Source organism: Colobus angolensis, unplaced genomic scaffold (genome assembly GCF_000951035.1).
Source record: "Colobus angolensis palliatus isolate OR3802 unplaced genomic scaffold, Cang.pa_1.0 Scaffold100, whole genome shotgun sequence".
Taxonomy (NCBI): domain Eukaryota; kingdom Metazoa; phylum Chordata; class Mammalia; order Primates; family Cercopithecidae; genus Colobus; species Colobus angolensis.
In genome coordinates, this window is record NW_012110920.1 from 9,791,114 (window position 1) to 9,810,083 (window position 18,970).

At 39.2% G+C, this 18,970-nt stretch overlaps 1 protein-coding gene across 6 annotated transcripts in view; it reads right to left on the reverse strand.

Moving 5' to 3' along the window:
• Nucleotides 1-433: 433 nt before the first annotated feature.
• Nucleotides 434-18,970, reverse strand: part of NSL1 (NSL1, MIS12 kinetochore complex component) — a 63,097-nt gene continuing 44,560 nt past the window's right edge. For 2 of the 6 annotated variants that reach the window (XM_011938608.1, XM_011938626.1), the window contains 2 exons: nt 14,706-14,773; nt 12,162-13,860 (listed from right to left, as the gene is read on the reverse strand). In XM_011938608.1, coding sequence (XP_011793998.1) covers nt 13,582-13,860; nt 14,706-14,773 — 347 coding nt within the window. In that variant the 3' untranslated portion in view covers nt 12,162-13,581. Of the gene's footprint in view, nt 444-1,208; nt 2,247-12,161; nt 13,861-14,705; nt 14,774-18,970 lie in introns of those variants that run through there. The other 4 variants (XM_011938644.1, XM_011938634.1, XM_011938617.1 and 1 more) reach the window with 3 other exon arrangements.

Genomic DNA, 18,970 nt, shown 5'->3' on the forward strand with positions numbered 1-18,970 from the left:
GCCATTTTTTTTTTTCTTTTGTATTTTTAGTAGAAATTGGGTCTCACCATGTTGCCCAGGCTAGTCTCAAACACCTGAGTTCAAGTTATCCACCCACCTCAGCCTCCCAAAGTGCTAGGATTACAGGCATGAGACACTGTGCCCGGCTGAAATTTTTAAGATTATTGTAGTGGACCACCAATTTGGTCGCCCACACTGAACTATTTCTCTAAGTATTTATACCCTTGTGTAATCTCCTACCCCTCTTGAATCTGAGCTGGCTGTGATCTGCTTTAATTAACAGGATATAGTAGAAGTGGTGTTGTGCCAATTCCAGGTGTAAGGCCAAGAAGAGCTGGCAGTTTCTGCTTTTGTGATTTTGAGATCCCTTAGCTACCATGAGCAAAGACCTGCTACTCTACTGCAGAAATCAGGTGGGGAGTCCAGTCGGAAAGGGAGTGGCCCTGAGACTACAAGGAAAGGGAGAGAAGCTCAGACATTCCAGTGTTCCAAAGAACCTAGTCTCCAGCCAACCCAACTGAATACAGATACATGAGTGAACACCAGCAAGACCAGCGTACTATCCAGCTAAGCCCAGTTCAGATTGTAGAATTGTGGGCAAATAACCATTTGGTTGTTTTAAGCCACTAGTTTGGGGCTTTTTTTTTTAATACGAGCTACTGGTAACTTAAACATCTCATCACTTCTGAAGACAGGCAAGGAATGTATGATCTTCCAAAGTAGTTTCAAGACACTTTGATAGAATACATGTGTAGACATTTAAAATCAAGCAGAGGCCAGGTGTGGTGGCTCACGCCTGTAATCCTAGGCATTTTGGCAGGCCAAGGCCGGAGGATCATTTGAGCCCAGGAGTTCAAGATCAGCCTATACAAAACAGTGAGACCTCGCCTGTACAAAAAAAAAAAAAAACAAAAAAAACCTAGCCCATATCAAGTTCTTAGATAAGAATTACCAACTCCATCTTCCCTAAAATAAACTATGAAATTAATGCAATCTCCCAAAATTACCAACAGGATATCCTTGGCATTTCAGGCAAGCTGATATTAAACTTCATATAGGGAAATAAATAAGCCAAAGTAGCCAGGAACTTTATGGAAAAATAGTAATAACAAGTGGAGGAAGATAGTCCTAAGAAAAAATAAATCTATCATGATGCTATATAAGTTAAAGCAGCACAGTATGAGCATATGAAAAGAACAGGCTAGGAATAGATGTAAATATATATTCGATTTTATTAGATGAAAAATGTGGCCTCTCACATCAGTGGAGTAAAAGAGATACTATTTGGTACCAGAATGGTGTCAGTGTCAGAACAGGTGGTTCACTTTCTGGAAGAAAATGAAAGGATCAGATGTCCCCCATAAACGAGTACTCTACTCAGCAGGAAGAAAAAACCCCACAAAACAATAGCATTAGTTCAGTTCAGAAAATCCAGTTCAAGCCAATTATTCAAACAGTTTTTGGGAGGTAACACTGTCTCTATTGGAAGACTTGGTATTTTTCAGATTTCCCTGCTCTTTATCAAGATGGCATATGGGTGTAGGGAGAAGAGGAGGTGCTGGAGCCATCTACCCAGGTCCCTGTACTCTCTCTGGCCCTCTGGTCTCCATAGCAAAATGCCCCAGTCCACCTTGTCTCTGGGCACATCTGATGATAACGTCTGTGGCTGGTTTATTGAATTTGGTCTGGCTTGTGTCCCCCACCGACCACCTGGCTCATCTCAGCTCCCAGCAGCACTGCATTACCCCTGAAGTTGGCTCCTCTTCAATGTCCAGACCGGTGAGCCACTCTGCAGCCCTCAAATACAGGATGATTGGGTCACTCTCTGTGGTGTCCATGAGAGGCTGCTGGCCACCTCGGTGGGCTCCTCCCACAATCCTCCTAGTGGCACGTGGGGATCTCCAAATGCCTTCTGTGCAACAACAGAGCTGAGGCCGGTCCCAGGTGCTGAATGGTGTCCTTCCCTCTGATGGACGCCAGCACAGCATGGACTTTCCTGTCCTGTCTCTTCATGGTGGGTGCAGAGCACGGAGACAGTGTGCTTTCTGGCTGTGTCCTCTCAGAGACCCTCCAGTCCAGTCTACTCCGGCCTTAGAGATGACTGTCCAGAGAGGGAGGGCGGGCTCTGGGTCACCCAGCTTCATCCTCTTCTTCTTGTGCAGTTCACCAGAGGCAGAAGGGATGAAGGTTCCCCCATCTCCTTCTCTCCTAGACTGCCCCTAGAGCTAGTCCACCAGGCCTGGCTCCTAATGTGTTAAATGCGGGTAAATGGAATTTAGAAAATCTCTTTTTCTGAAAACTATACATGGCTTTCAAGACTTGCCTTGAGACTCAGAGCTGTTTCACAATCCTTTGTTCCAGGCAGGGTCCAGGATCCCCTTCCAAATTACTGAGGGGCAGTGAGCCACGGTGCTCGGTACATGGCAGGAAGGTCCCTTAACCGGGGAAACGAATATCAGTGAAGTTAATGTTTCCAAAACATTCTCCTTGTAACAGACACTACCTAAATTTGGAAAAGTGATACAATTTCAAGCAGCAGTCAACTAAAATGATTTCTTTTGCAATTTAGGTTAATATCGTAACTATGCCACTGGAGAAAAAAGACAATGAATTAGACATGTGGCACATACTTCTCTCAAAAACTGTATGACTCAGTTGTCTGGAAGTTGTTTGGTAACCTTCTTAAATTCACACATCACCAATTCAGAATTTATTATAATTATAATCCTGAACAGTCAGGACTGTTAACTTCCCACTATGAAAGAATGACTAGCTATGATGATTTATATTTCCCAAGAAATTAACAGCTAAAGTTCATATTTAACCTCATTAAGATAATAAATTGCTTTAAACAACTTTGGGAACTTTCTTAGATGCTGGTATTACCTGGTAATATACACTATTCATTAACTGCTGGGAAATTTTAAAATGTTTGTTGATACTCTCTGTTGCTATGTGTCATTGAAAAAAAATAAGAAGAACCAGCGAGGTCGCTGTGGTGTAGTGGTGAGGGTGTCTAAGACTCTGAACAAGGCCTTTGCTGTGAACCACAGGGAGAAGGTGGAAGCAGAGCTTGCGGTCAAAAGGCCTCACTCTAATCTACATGGTCTATGGACCATTGGGAAGGTGGCCAGGCACTTGCCTTCTCATCTCCACCTCTTTCTCATGAAATGGGCATGATAATAGCCCTTAATTCATGGAGTGCCTTGAGGCTTAAAAGAGATGATGCACGTGAAGCTTTTAGCATGATCATGGCATGTAGTAAGCACTCAATACATGGTAACTACTGTTATTATATTGCTATTACCTTCAGCAAATAAGTTGATAACATTATATATGTAAACATTTATTTAAAGTATTTTTGTACAATTCCAGGCACAAAGTGGATTCTTTATATGCCTGTTTTTAAAATATGCTGTTTTAAACACTTCTACAATTCACGCTATTTATTAATGGCCTTTTACCCAATCCGGGACACTATTACAGTTGTGGCTTTACTCAATCTCTTCCTTTTCTTTGGGTAATCTTTTATCTTGAACTACCAAGAGTAGATGAATCGTGAACTCATATAGCTGGAACAAATCTGACATTGTGGGTTTGTTCAAACAATTTTTTCAAATCAGATTTACAGAGGGATATAAATGAGAAAAGGAGTTTTGTGTTAGGAAAAAAATGGTTTCTGAGAATCCTGAGGCTCTGATCTGATGAGTGAAGGGAACCACACAGACTTATCTGCACATCACATATACCATTTGATGAGATCTCTGGAGAATGGAATACCTTCACAGACAACATTGGGGATAAACCTGATCACGGTCCCCTTTGTTGCCACGTCTCACAGTTTCTCCCTTCTCTGTTTCCTCTCACTCTGACTCAAGGAGGGCCCTCAGCGCAGAGAAAATTAAGTCTAGTGTTTGCAGGAGGGCAAGACTGGGAGTGTTGGGGGTGGCGAGGCCACAGAGTCCACCACTCTGGCAATGAGCAGTGTTTATTTGTGTGTTTGAAAGTTTGTTCCCTTTGAATATGAAAGAAAAAGAAATGAGGAGTAATTTTAGTAGGAGGATTTCTAAAGAAGCAGTCATTTGTCAATCTGAATTTTTTTTTAAAGGAAGAATTCTCAGGTTGGGCTTACAACAAAAAATAAATTGCAGTAAGTGTTAAAACTTGCCAGTCAATTACAGGAATAGCTTAGTGTTCCATCATAGTTTCTATAACCAGACAAAATCATTTCTTGCAAGCAGCTAATTCCACAGAAGTTTCCAAACCCATGAGTTTCACTCTCAGGTTCCCTCTAGGAGCAGAAATGCAGGTTTGCTTGGGCTCCTAGCCTCTCCCTCAGCTCCCTCTTTTCCCTCTAATGGATCCCTAGATGCTACTGAGGGCTCCCGTAACTGATGGCAAATTGCTTGTGGGCAGGGTCTGTGCCTTGGTTTACAGGTGTACATCCACACAACTCTAAGCACAGTATTTAGATTCATCGAGTATCTGTGTAATAAAAGGTGTGGCTATGAAAAATAATTTTACAATATTGTTTGGCACGTGGCTGGGAAAGATCCTGAGGCTCTGGGGCTGGGGTGTGTGGGACCTGGAGCAGGGGTGCCCTACAACTTTGCTCATTTTTATTATTCTGCCAGTGTCATCCCCTCATTTCTACACTTCCTCAGGATCAGAGGCAGGCACAGAGGGCATAGACAGAATATGACACGTCAGAGAGAATTCGAACACTTATTTTAACCTTTTCTTCATCAAATTTTTGTCAGAGAAGGAAATGAAGCAAGATACCAAGTTCAAAGCCTCCTCTCTTTTCCTTTTTCCTATCTGCTCTTCTGGTGGAGATGCTCGGCTATGAAATGGCTCAAAAGAAAAACAGCTGGAACATGGAAAAAGCAATGTAATCAGCTGGTGCTGCAAAGGGCAGTGATGCATGGATGAAGGGATTGCTGGGGTGACCCAGCCAGCAAGGACCCTGAGGGGGCAGGTAACCAGAAGCTGCCTTGTGGAACTAAACCTCCAGAAGGAATTTTTTTTTTTTTTTTTTCTAGAATGAAATGGGCTGGGCGTGGCAGCTCACGCCTGTAATCCCAGCACTTTGGGAGGCCAGGGTGAGTGGATCACCTGAGGTCAGGAGTTCAAGACCAGCCTGGCCAACATAGCAAAACCTCATCTGTATTAAAAATACAAATATTAGCCAGGTGTGATAGTACGCACCTGTAATCCCAGCTACTCGGGAGGTTGAGGCACGAGAATCTCTTGAATCCGGGAAATGGAAGGTGCAGTGAGCTGAGATCGCTCCACTCCACTCCAGACTGGGTGACAGAGACTCAAAAAAAAAAAGAAAAAAGAATTAAATGTTCAAGTCTCAGGTATTTATGGACTGGTGAAGAGTTGCGTGGAGGGTGGCATTCCCATCGAGGTGGCATCAGGGGCAGAACTGGACAAAAGAACTCTGCTGCCATCATTGTAGAAGATGTGGGTCACAGAGCCACATGAATGGGCACCAAGGGAGGTCTTAAAATCTGCAACTCAGTATAAGCCCAAAGGCATTGGAGCCATTCTCTGAGTAAGGCTAGTCAAGGGGATGATACAAATGCCCAGTCTTTTACACAGGCACAGGAGTCAGCTGGAGCAGAAGGCCTGCAGGGAGAAGTCAAGTTTTCTTCTCTAGCTATCCCAGGCCACCCAGAAGTCAGAGGATGTGACCAAAGGAAAAGGTGATCAGAAGGCAACCATACCTGCTAGCACTGTGACGTCACTGAGGGATGTCAATGCCATCCTCTGCTCTTATGTCCTGCAGGGGTATGGGAATTAGACCTACTTCTAGTAGCCTGGAGACTCTGGAGTCCTAATTCAGGTCAGTTTCCCAGCGATCTTTCCTCAGGTTTTTACCTCTCCCCTCCCCACACTCACCTTCTAAGTTCAATTAACTAATATAAATGCCACAATCCATTAATGTGTGAGACTGTGATCCAGCGAAACTGACAAGTTAGAAATTTGCAATATGAACTCATTCGTTCAACTAATATTAGTGGGGATCCCATGGGCAGAGTACAAGCAATGTAGAGACACAGCAATGAATTACGAGGGATTCTTCACCCTTGAAGCTTCAAATGAATATAACATTACTTTTCTCAAATCCTTTCATATAAAATCCCCAAGAACTCCCTTCAGTGGTTCTCTAGAGAGATATTGTTTTCTTCAGTTTTGTAAACAGAGGCTTTCATAATATAATCTATTTGCAAAACAAATGGTCAGAGGGGAGGGAAAAAAAAACAAAAACCCAAAGAAACCAAAACTAGAATTATCAGCCAAAAACAGAGAATAGAAGTCTCATCGGAAATATACTGTGATAGGCCAGGTGCAGTGGCTCATTCCTGTAATCCCAGCACTTTGGGAAGCTGAGGCGGGAGGATGGCTTGAGCCCAGGAATTCAAGACCAGCCAGGGCAATATGGCGAGACCACATCTCTAAAAAAAAATATACTAGCCAGGCACGGTGGCACCCTGAGAAAGCTTCTGAAACCCTGAAAAACCTGAAACCCTGAAAAACTGAAACCCTGAGAAAGGTTCTAGGGGATGATTTGTCTCCTAATTCTTAATGATATGAAGAGTGAAAGATAGTGAGAAGGTCATTCATGTTAACTTGTATTTGTGAGACAGTCCTACAATGATTTTAAAACCAAATTTATTTTCCCTTAATTACCATATGCACTTAATTTTAAAAATCAAATCTATAAGGTCTCTATCAAAAGTTATCAGTACCTGGCCCACTTTCCCCACCTAAGTTCATCCATGGAGTTAATACTTCCCACTTTGTCAGCTCTTTATTCTGCTACACTAAATAATATCCATATTGTATGATCTTGAATCAGCTTTTTAGACATTATCCACTGACTTCCAATTGTGGTGGATGAAGATTTCACTCCCCAACACTGCCATGTCAAAGCTGGTGTTCAGACAGTCACACCGTTACAACCATATGGATTGCACTGGTTGGCATAGAAGCCTCCTCTCTATCCCTGCCACTCTGGCTGCTCCAGCTCCATGTCCTCGGACACACTACACTGTCCCAGGACCCAGCAGCTATAAGGGCCTCCACACCCCATCTTAGTGCTCTAACCAATGTCCATCTGACCGTTCAGTGCCTGTGCTGTACTAATTGCTAATTCTCATCCTTTAGCCTCCCAGTGTAACTGCCCCAATTTTTTTTTTTTCCTGAATTCAGATTCAGGGTTTTTATTACTATGGCTATATAAATATTGTCCACTGGAGAACTAATTTGTAACCCTGATTACATTTCTTTTTTTGTATAGCTTTCTACCTTTACTGTAGTGAATAATTGCCTGATTTTTTGTTTCTTTGAACATCTTAATCATATTACAAAATATCTTCTTTATGCAATTTTCTTCATAGTTAAACATTGTCACTGGTGTTATCACTTTTATTTTTTTTCTGAAAATATCTCTTTTGGAGTCCTACATAGTCTTTTTTATTTTGTATTTTTATTTATTTATTTTTTTTGAGACGGAGTTTCTCTCTTGTTGTCCAGGCTGGAGTGTGATGGCACAATCTCGGCTCTCTGCAACCTCTGCCTCTTGGGTTCAAGCGATTCTCCAGCCTCAGCCTCCGGAGTAGCTGGAATTACAGGCATGTGCCACCACGCCCAGCTAATTTTGTATTTTTAGTTTTTGGTCAGGCTGGTCTCGAACTCCCATCCTCAGGTTATCTGCCCATCTCAGCCTCCCAAAGTGCTGGAATTACAGGCGTTTAAGCCATCGCACCCGGCCTACATAGTCTTACTCCAACCTGGTCTGCCTGTTCTCCAAATCTGCTGATTAGTTAGTAGCCTGTAGACTTGAGCATGCTGTGTTTTGGGAGCTTTAGTTTCCCAGACCCCATGGCTGCTTCTTTTTTGGCTTACCCTTTGTAATAGAGCACAGCCCCTGGTAGAACCCCCAAACGGGATGCCTTGAAGGTAATTTTTTTTTGATGCTTTGCATATCTGAGAATATCTTTTAGCTAATCATGCACTTGATTATTAGTTTGTGTATAAAATCCTAGGTTGTAAATCGTTTATGCTGAGAATATTGCTCCAGATGCTTCTAGATTTTAGGATTGTTGTTTAGTAATCTGATACCATTCCAATTCCTCTTGGTATTCCTCAGGTCTGGGAATGTTTCTTATATTATTTCTGTTTCTTTACTCTCTTTTTACCATCTCACTCACCCTTTTAAAGTATATTGTTCAATGGTTTTCAGTATATTCAACAAGCAGTCATGAATCACCATAATCAATTTAGAGGGTTTTCATCACCCTCAAAAGACATCCCAGGCCAGGCACAGTGACTCACACCTGTAATCCAACACTTTGGGAGGCAGAGGTGGGTGGATTGCTTAAGCTCACAAGTTTGAGACCAGCAACATAGCGAAACTTCATCTCTACAAAAAAATACAAAAATTAGGTAGGCATGATGGTGCGTGCCTGTAGTCCCAGCTACTTGGGAGGCTAAGGTGGGAGGATGGCTTGAGCTGGGGAGGCAGAGGTTGCAGTAAAGCCAAGATAGCACCACTGTACTACAGCTTGGGCAGCACCACTGTACTACAGCTTGGGCAACACAGCAAGACCTTGTCTCAGGAAAAAAAAAAAATCCCATACCCATTAGCAGTCACTTCCTATTCCTTCCACCCTCTCCATCTTTCCAGCCTTAGGCAACAACAGATCTAGTTTTTGTTTCTGTATATTTGCCTATTCTGGACAGTTCATTGAAATGGAGTCTACAAAAGACAGCAGTCTTTTGTGAGAGGATTCTTTCACTTGGCATGTTTTAAGGTTCATCTACACTGTGGCATTTACCAGTACCTCATTTCTTACTGTCAAATAATATTCCATTGAGTGGATAGTCCACATTTTATTTATCCATTCATCAGTTAAATAAATGTTCAACCTGCTGCTACAAACATTTGTGTGTAAGTAATTGTGTGAGCATGTTTTCAATTCTCTTAGTTTAGAACTTGGAGTAAAATTGCTGGGCCATATGTTAACTGCATGATCCCTTTGATAATTTTGACTCTGCTGCTTTTTCTGCATGCTCTCTCTGGAATGGGTATCAATTAGACTTTGAACTTTATGAACTTACTGTCTTTATTCTTACTTTTCTAATTTGCCATTTCTTAATCTTTGTGTTTTAGTTTTGGGAAAATTTCATTTTCTCTCCCAGCCCTCCCACTGAATTTTTATTTCAACTTTCATATTTTTAATTTTTACTTTTCAAAAACTTTTTCTTATTTATTGAATATTATTTAATAGCATTCCGGTTTTCTAAACAATGTATGATTTTCTCTTCTTTCTGGGAGTACAGTCGTCATTCTGGGATTTTGCTTTGTATGTATGTTTTCTTTGAGTTCCTTTATTCTCTTTGGGTTTTGTTTTAATTCACTCAGTTAACCACTATGCATCAAAGGCCCATCATGTGCCAGCAATTATTCCAGATGGATGGCACAAAGATTCCTGCCATTAAGGGATTCACAGTTTCTTGGTCTGTCTTTGATGCTGGAGACTCTCCTCAAATATTTGGTGAATCCGTTTTGTGCATTTTTAAAATACAAAACTTAAATAAAATAAAGTACAGAAATTTTAAGTGTATAGTTCAACAAAATTTTACATATGTATACAGCCATGTGAGCACCACTCCGATCAAGAACATTTTGCTGACCCAAAAATGTTTCCCGTGCCATTCCTAGTTAATTTCTCCCCTCTCCCCAGAGGGAACCACCATGGCTTAGTTTTGCCCATTCTATGATTCCATACACAGTATGTATTCTCTTCTGCCTGGCTTTGCTTCTTTTACTCAATATAGTATCTTTGATATTGATCCACATTGTTATAACAGTAATTTGTTCTTCTTTATTCCTATATTTCTTCCCTGATTATTTGCCTAAAACATTCAAGACTGCTCAAATGTCACCTCTTCTACAAAGACTTCCATGACTTCTCCCCTAAGTTCCACACATACATCTATCATACCACTTGCTGCATGGCATTATCATTGTTTGCACACTCATCCTCTTCACTGGAATATGAGCTTCCTGAAGACAACACTTGCCCTGAGTGTTTTCATTTCCTTTATCAAAAGAAGTAATAACAGTGATCATAGAGTACTCATATGTGCCAATTATTAGTCTAAGGCCTTCACATTATGAACTCATTTACTTCTCAGAATAACGCTGTGAGGTAGGCATAATTATTATCTCCATTTTGCATATGAGAAAACTGCAGCACAGACAGGTTATGTAACTTGCCCACTGTCACTGAACTAATAATGGTAGAACTGAAATCTCAATGCAGAGGATCTGGCTCAGAGGCTATGCTCTTTAAGATCTCTGACTTTTGATCATAGACAGGTTAAGTAACTTGTCCAATGTCACTGAACTAATAATGGTAGAATTGAAATCTGAACCCAGATGATCTGGCTCAGAGGCTGTGCTCTTAAGATTTCTGACTTTTGATCTGAGCAGGTGTCCAACTGTATGTGTTGAACTGTTGAATAAATGAATGAAGGTGGATAGGGAAGATAGGTGTTCAATAGAAATCAAACAAATTCAGTCTTAGAAAAAAAAAAAAGTACATCTTATAAGATGAAATCATACTGTTTGAAGCAAATAAAAAATTTTATTTTATTCACTTTATTTTCTACAGAGCCCAAGCCATAAAGGGCTAGAGAAAGAGGTCTAGTATAAGATTTTCTGTGGGCTTGTGTTATGGACTCAATGTTTGTGTCCCCCCAAAATCCATATGTTGAAGCCTTAACTCCCATGTGCCTGTAGCTGTATTTGGAGATGGGGCCTCTAAGGAAATAATTAAGGTTAAATGAGGCCATAAGGGTGGGGCTCTGATCTGATAGAATTAGTGTCCTTATAAGAAGAGACACCAGAGAGCCTGTACTCCGGCTCTCTCCACATGCATACACCGAGGAAAGGCCATGTGAGGACATAGTAAGGAGGTGGTCATCTACGAGCCAGGAAGAGAGCCCTCACCAGAAACTGCATTTGCCAGCACCTTCTCATGGACTTCTAGCCTCCAGAACTGTGAGAAATAAGTATCTGTTGTTTAAGCCACCCAGCCTGTGGTATTCTGTCATAGTAGCCTAAATAAACTAAGTAGATTTTGGTACCAGTTTTCGGAAACCAGCTTTGACAGTGTTCTCTATTCTTTGGGACTAGATTTAACCTTCTTGTGTTCTTCTTCTTATTTTGAGACAGGGTCTCACTCAGTCACCCAGGCTGGAGTACAGTGGTGCCATCTTGGCTCACTGCAACTTCTGCCTCCTGGGCTCAAGTGAGCCTCTCATTTCAGCCTCCTGGGTGGCTGGGACTACAGATGTGGGCCATCATACCCTACTAATTTTTGTATTTTTTGTAGAAATGGAGTTTCACTATGTTGCCCAGGTTGGGCTCAAGTAATCTGCCCCCCTCAGGCTCCGAGAGTGCTGGGATTACAGGAATGAGGCCACCGCACCTGGCTATTTCTTTTCTGAAAGAGGATTTTAAGACCCTATTCAATCCAGCCTTCTTTTTATCACAGATCAAGATTTGATTTTCAATTTTCTCCTTCAACCTTTCCAGTTCCCTAAAACTACAGACTTTCTTGCTTTTAATCCTCTTAGCTTACTAGTTCTTGGCCTATGCAGAAATGCAACTTCTCCTCTTACACAGTATACTTATTCAATATTATTACTGCTACTGTTCATGCTTTTCTTAGTTAATAATGCTAATATGTACTGTCTTTCCCAGTGGTATTTCTATTTTAAACTCTGCTATAACTGTGGAGTATAACTTTGGGCTCTCCAGAGGATTTCAAATCTCAGCTGTCTGCCTGGGGACTTTAAAATATAACAATTTTTTAAAAAATTATAAAAATTTCCAACACAAAGTATAATATATTCATTACACAGATTCAACATACAGGATTTTTGTCACATTTCCTTAATTGATTCCTTTTCTTGTTTCTCTGCTGAATATTTCAGAGCAAATCTATCACGTCATTTAAAAACTCTATGAAGCACAATATACCTCTCTTAAAAGGGAGGAGGGACCATGTTCTTATATAATCAAAATGCAATTAGCTCATATAATAGAATTCACAATAATTCTTTTGTTTGGGGACCTCTGAAGTGAAACAAATCATACAGAATTTTAATACCATCAAAACGTTAGCACTGTAAGAACAGCAACATATTATGCAGTTTGAAACTGTAGTCTAGTATGTTCAGAAACGCAGGGTGCTGACCCACCATCCAACTGAAGCTGAGCTCAGGAATGCCTAAGACAACTCACAAAAATACACAGCATCAAGATCAGTCTTTGTACATTATTTTAATGAAAAACACATGGCTGTGTACAAATATACAGATCTCAAATTGTAACACTGAAACACAAAATGCAGCAAAGTGGCTGTATAAGTTTTCTTCGCTGAGACAGACCTTCTGGTGACTTCTGGTGAATCTAGACATTTATGACTATTAATATATAATAAGCAAGAGAAATACAGATTTTCTAACCTCGTGATCAGTAAATTCATTTGAAGATGAATGAAGGTATCAGAGTCATCAAAAGGGGAAACAGTTGGTAAGTTCGATGGCCCTGCCTACACTGTATAATGTAAGACACACAATAAGAGCTATAAGAAACTACAGTTAAATGTTAGAAGTAAAGGCAATATCGCTTTCTCAGACTTCTCCCAGTGATTATATACCTGATATATAAACATCTTCAAATGTAAAATAGTTCAATAACACAATGACACTTTGCCAGTATATTAATCCGATATATATTTTGAACTGGAATGATCTATAAAGAAAGAAATAAGAAACCGTAAAAAGAAATCATTAGTTCCAAGTCAAATTATGTTAATGGTCTATAGAAAAAAGTGTGGGCAGGAAACATTGGCTACATGCCAATTTTTCAAAGAGTAATGTTGCTCAAATAATAGTCATCATTGTCTTACACAACAAAAAGTCCTAAAATTAATCTCACAAACCTAAATGAGCTGAACATGGAGTAACAAAGTCAAAGCCAGTATTATCATCTGCACATTAATTTGATAAATCACACTACATCTTTAAAAAAAACCACTGCATCTGCTGCTGCGCAGAACTGATAACTACTTTTCAGCACGTAAATGAAAAATCATTATACAGCTCTCTCTTTTTTTTTTTTTTCCTGGAAAGATGTATACCAGGGAAACACAACAGAATTTGTTACTTGTTAAATTCCGCAAAAGCTACAAGGGAGCTGAGAGTTGATAGCACTTAAGGACAGTAAAAGGCTGCACTTTTAATATTTTTAATACCCACTGATGGGCTTTGTGTCAATATTTTTTAAAATGCTTTTTATTTACAATAGATAAAACAGCAAGGAAATATAATATTATATCATATCCTTGCACAGAGACACTATATTTGTATAAATGAATCACTAGTAAAAGAGTTATTTCTTGTCTCAAATGAAGTCTTATCTAGGTATTAATTAGGCTGTAATCTAAATGTTGATGGCACCTATTTTCAACTCCCAAAATAAACAGAAAGAGCTCATGTATCAAGATTAATTTTCTTTGGCCGCAATGGATACCATTTTCTCTGGGGGCAGTCTTTAGTTTGCTTTCTTTTCAGTACCACGTCAGAGGTTTTCCTGGAAGCAGTCTCTGTTGGTGTGGTTTCTATCTGTGTTATAAAGTTCTCAGGTTTAGCATCTGGTTTCCTATAACAACTGGAAAAGACTTCTTGATGAATCCTCTGGAGGTGGATAACAGGCTGCATCCTGAGAACTTGGGAAAATCCCTCTCCTTGTTCAATTAATGCAGGCAAGGACTTCAAACAAACAAACAGACAGTAATATTCAACGTTAATCTCAGGCTGAAACACAGACAAAGATGGACACAATACTCTAATTTTTTTTTTTTTTTTGAGAAGTCTTGCTTTGTTGCCCAGGTTGGAGGGCAGTGGTGCGATCTCAGCTCACTGCAATCTCCACCTCCCAGGTTCAAGCAATTCACCTGCCTCAAACTCAGCCTCCCAAGTAGTTGGGACTACAGGTGCGCACCACCACACTTGGCTAATTTTTGTATTTTTAGTAGACGTGGACTTTCACCATGTTGGCCAGGCTGGTCTTGAACTCCTGACCTCAGGTGTTCTGACTGTCTTGGCCTCTCAAAGTGCTTGGATTACAGGCATAAGCCACTGTGCCCTTGCCGAACTAGGCTTTAAATGCTGGATCGTAGGTTACTTATGTGGGCAACCTGCTTAACCTTTCTGTGCCTCAGCTTCCTCATCTACAGAAGAAATAACAGTATCTGTCTCACAGGATGTAAGGATTACATGAGGCAATACATGTAAAGCAGTTGGATGGAGCCCATACCAATTATTCAATACATTTTAGCTGGTATTATTATCCAAAACTGTTCGGTGAACTGCTAACACCCAGAACACAAAAATATAATCAACCTTTAAAGAAGTCAGGTATATTACCTGGCACACAGTAGGCACCTGATAAATGGTAGCTATTCTGAATGTGACTGTTGCTTAATACATTTATTAAAGATTTAAAAGACTGCTGAGAATCCCTGTTACAGCAGATTTAAAAACATGAATGTTGAATGCAAATACCTAGCCATACATTTTGTTCATTTTATAATTTTTGAGCACATAGCTTTTACCTTCATGGCTTCATTGATCTCCTTTGCTACTGTTTCCCCTCTGCATTTCAAATTTTCCATATGAGGGGCTGCAAAAAAATTGCCAAACAGTATATTAGGTTTTTATCTAATAGCAAATCATGAAAGGCATATAGATGCTATCTGGACAAAAATCTGCTAGGACGATTCACCTCAGCTTAATCTTTCTTCGAGTGAGACCATTATAATAATAGAGTAAAACTAAAAGTTATAAGCATAAGATGGCAGATAAAACTCTATTGTGAGTAGTCATAACACTGTGTGCCCCTAAAAGAGAGTTCAATATTCATTCTATACATTACCTACCACTATGTTTAACATCTTTGAGCACTATCATCACATTTTAAAATAAATATAACCTAATACTTTTTATATTACTCTGAATTTTATAAAAGTAACATATATTTGATCTTAGAATACACAATCACACTGCATTGAGATCATGCCTAGATGGAATTAATCTGGAACAGATTATCAGTAATATTACTTTCTCTTTCCTTACTTCCTACTACATATTTTCTTCTTCCAATCTTTGTTATAAATGTTTATAGTTATTCCTTAAGAGAACTGCATATTCAATGATACAGAAGGGTAAAAATCTTACTAAAACTCCAAACAAAACTGAAAATAAGAAAAAAATCATTCCATTATGGAATGATCTATGAATTAGTTTTTAGAAGAGTAGTTTCAATTAGAAATTTCTTCGAGTCAAAGCAAGTATATAACTACATCAGGAGGGTCACAGTTCTGGGCTAGAAGAGAATGGTCAATAAGCCAGGCAAAATATTTCTTTCATAACTGCTCTTTTTCTTTTCTGACTTGTCTTAGGTTCATCTTTAAAAAGTGAGAACACATTCAGAAAAATGGAAATGAACCACAAAAACAGCTTACTGAAAGAGGGCGCTCAAAGGAGACAGACAATGGAAACAGGATAATCTCAGAAAAGGATTTTTTTTTTTTGGTATCAGAAATTTTCTTGGCAATTTGGTGAAACCTATGAACACCTTTTCAGAAAAATTTTTTAATGTATTTGTTTTTTAAATTGAGGTATAATTTATATACAGTGAAATGTATAGACAGTAAGTTTAGCATTCAATTGACAAGTGTATACCAAGACACAGGACATTTTCATCACCCCAGAAAGTTCTCTTGTGCCCCATTCCCCATCAATTTTCTCCATAAGAAGCAACCATTTATCTGACTTTAATCACTATATATTACTTTTGCTTATTCTAAAATTTCAGAATGTTTTAAAATAAAATTTAAAATGTAAGTAGAAAATTGTGATAGGTAATACATGTGCTTCTTTACTGATGATTTAAATAACAAAATTGATGGCATAATGATTGCCATAATATAAAAGCAATGAGTGTAAACAACAGTGTGAGGTATCTACAACAACAGAAAATGAAAATATCTGTGGCTTTAAGTAACAGAAAGAAAGTTAGTGATACTGATAACATCACCACTATTACCTACATTCAAAATGGAAGGAAGTGCTAAATTTCAGTTTGAGGCTAGTAAAAATAAAAATGTACTTTTTTTCCTATACAAGTTCACAGGAGGGTCCTAAGGACCCTTGCCTTGGAATATCATAATTTCTATTATTTACGATTTGAGGAGATTCTCCAAAAGTACTCAGGCGCATAACAATTGTTAAATTTTCTCTGTGGTATGGCAAATAAATAATTCATCCTTTGGTTCTCCTGTGGCAATATGGATTCTAGCCAGGTCCACACTTACCCTCTCTTCAAGCTTGCACACCTGTGTAGGAGCTATCCATTCAACGAACATTCATGATGTATCTTCCATGGGCTAGGCTTATGATATGGTTTGGATCTGTGTCCCCACCCAATCTCATGTCGAATAGTAATCCCAGTGTTAGAGGTGGGGCCTGGTGGGAGGTGATTGCATCACGGGGCGATTTCCCCCTTGGTACTGTGTTATGATAGTCAGTGAGTTCTCGTGAGAACTGGTTGTTTAAAAGTGTGTGGCACCTCACCCCCAAAGCAGCTTCCTCCTGTTCCATCCATGTGAGGTGTTAGCTCTGCCTTTGCCTTCTGCCATGACTATAAGTTTCCTGAGGCCTCCCAAGAAGCTAAGCAGATGCCAGCATCATGCTTCCTGTACAGCCTGCAAAACTGTGAGCCAATTAAACCTCTTTTCTTTATAAATTACTCAGTCTCCGATATTTCTTTACAGCAGTGTGAGAACAGACTAATACAGCTGAGCAGTAGGTACTTATAGTAAGTAAAAATGGTCCCTGCCCCTCAAGGAACATTCAGTTTAGAAGAGACAAACACACAGAAACACACAGGAAGTTCTTCAAAATTAGCTCAAACTTTTCCTGGGTAGTCTCATGTTTCCATGATCTCGGTTAACACATACCTCACTTCCTGCCTGTATGGACCCTGCCTTGCTACAGGCTCCCACTGGGTCCTGCACAGTTCTAGTACAATGCCTGGAAGACATCATTGCACTAATTTGTTTAGAATAAATTTCTCAACCCTATCAGACCCAACCCAACACCACCCCCCACTTCAGAACATATTTTGTAAAGATCCCATTACTATTCTAAAGCAAAATTCATAGGTAATATTTCTATACATATAAATAGAAATAAAGGAAGAAATAATATTCATCAAAATATGTACTTAATATGTTTAAATATGTTCAGACCCAATTATACCAGAAAACATAATGAAGTACTCTCAGACTTGGGCCTACTTATAGTGAGTAAGCTTGGACTTAAGAAAATTTACATTTGAAGTCATTCTATACAGAAAACAGAAGATCAGAAGTATGGATGGAACTTGAATAAAACTTAATGTTACATAAGAAATAACAGATTAGATTTGAATATTAGAGGAAGAAAAACTGAAACAAAGATAACATACCAAGACAAAGTACTGACTGTTGAAATGGTGAAAATTAGGATGTACATTATTTCTACAAATGAGATGGCCTTATTAAAAGTGCAGTGTCAAAATTATCCTCTATAACATGAAAAAGTGCAAGATTAAAGTCTAACAGAAAACATATCTCCTGCTTCCAAATTCCCATAATTTAGAGTATAGCCAACATTAAGTTAATGTATATTAACTTAAAAAGACTTTAGAGATCATACTGTCGAAAGGTGATGAGAAATAGAGGATGGATTAGGCAAAAATATTAATACAAGAAACTATAGAGATGATATGTGGCTGACCTCTGTAGTTACTCTGAGTAAGACTCAAGACAGGCAATTCAAAACTATAATTAGAATACTTAAAACATTTTAAATCTTCACATAATTTCTTATCATTGTGGTACAAAAATATAATTTTTAATATTTAGTTTGACAATAGCAAATATACCTAAACCACTTTTGCTTTAAAAAAAAAAATGAGATCCCTGTATTTTGTGTGCTTCTGTTAATTCAGTAACATCTGGTTCTAGTCCTAAGAAAAGGACTCTCAAACTTTGTTACATATTTTCCATCAGGTTTGCTGCTTTTGCAATAACTAAATACTGCATTTAATTAAAATCCCTTTTAATTAAAATTGTCAGAAATGCTCTAAGTAATTCAATGTCATTAGGAAAAAAGAGGTATGAAAGTCAATTGAATCTAAAACATTTACTAATTAAATGTAGCTCTAGCTGCAAAGATTTTTGTTTACTTTGTGTTTTTTTTTTCATTTTTTTTGAGACAGAGTCTCCCTCTGTCGCCAGCGGGGAGTGCAGTGGTGTGATCTCAGCTCATTGCAACCTCCGCCTCCCAGGTTCAAGCGATTCTCCTGCCTCAGCCTCCCGAGTAGCTGGGACTACAGGCACGCACCACCACGCCCAGCTAATTTTTGTATTTTTAGAAGAGACAGGGTTTCACCATGTTAGCCAGAATGGTCTCGATCTCTTGACCTCATGATCCGCCCGCCTCGGACTACCAAAGTGCTGGGATTACAGGCGTGAACCACAGCATCTGGCCTATTTGTTTTTTTTTTTTTTTTAGCTCAATTTTCCCTTCCTCCACATGTTCATTAACAGGTTCCATGTCTACTTCAAATTCATGTGTCTCTTACTCTTAAATACCTTGTACATACAATCTTTAAATATAATCACCCTATCTTAAAAATAGCATGCATAGGAGTGACCGCATAAAAAATGGTGGCACAGGAGATTCCAAAGGCCCATCCCTCCACAGAAAAAAGCTGGCAAAATCTGTCACAATCAACTTTATCAAAAATCTGGAAAACAGTCAAGGGTTTTCA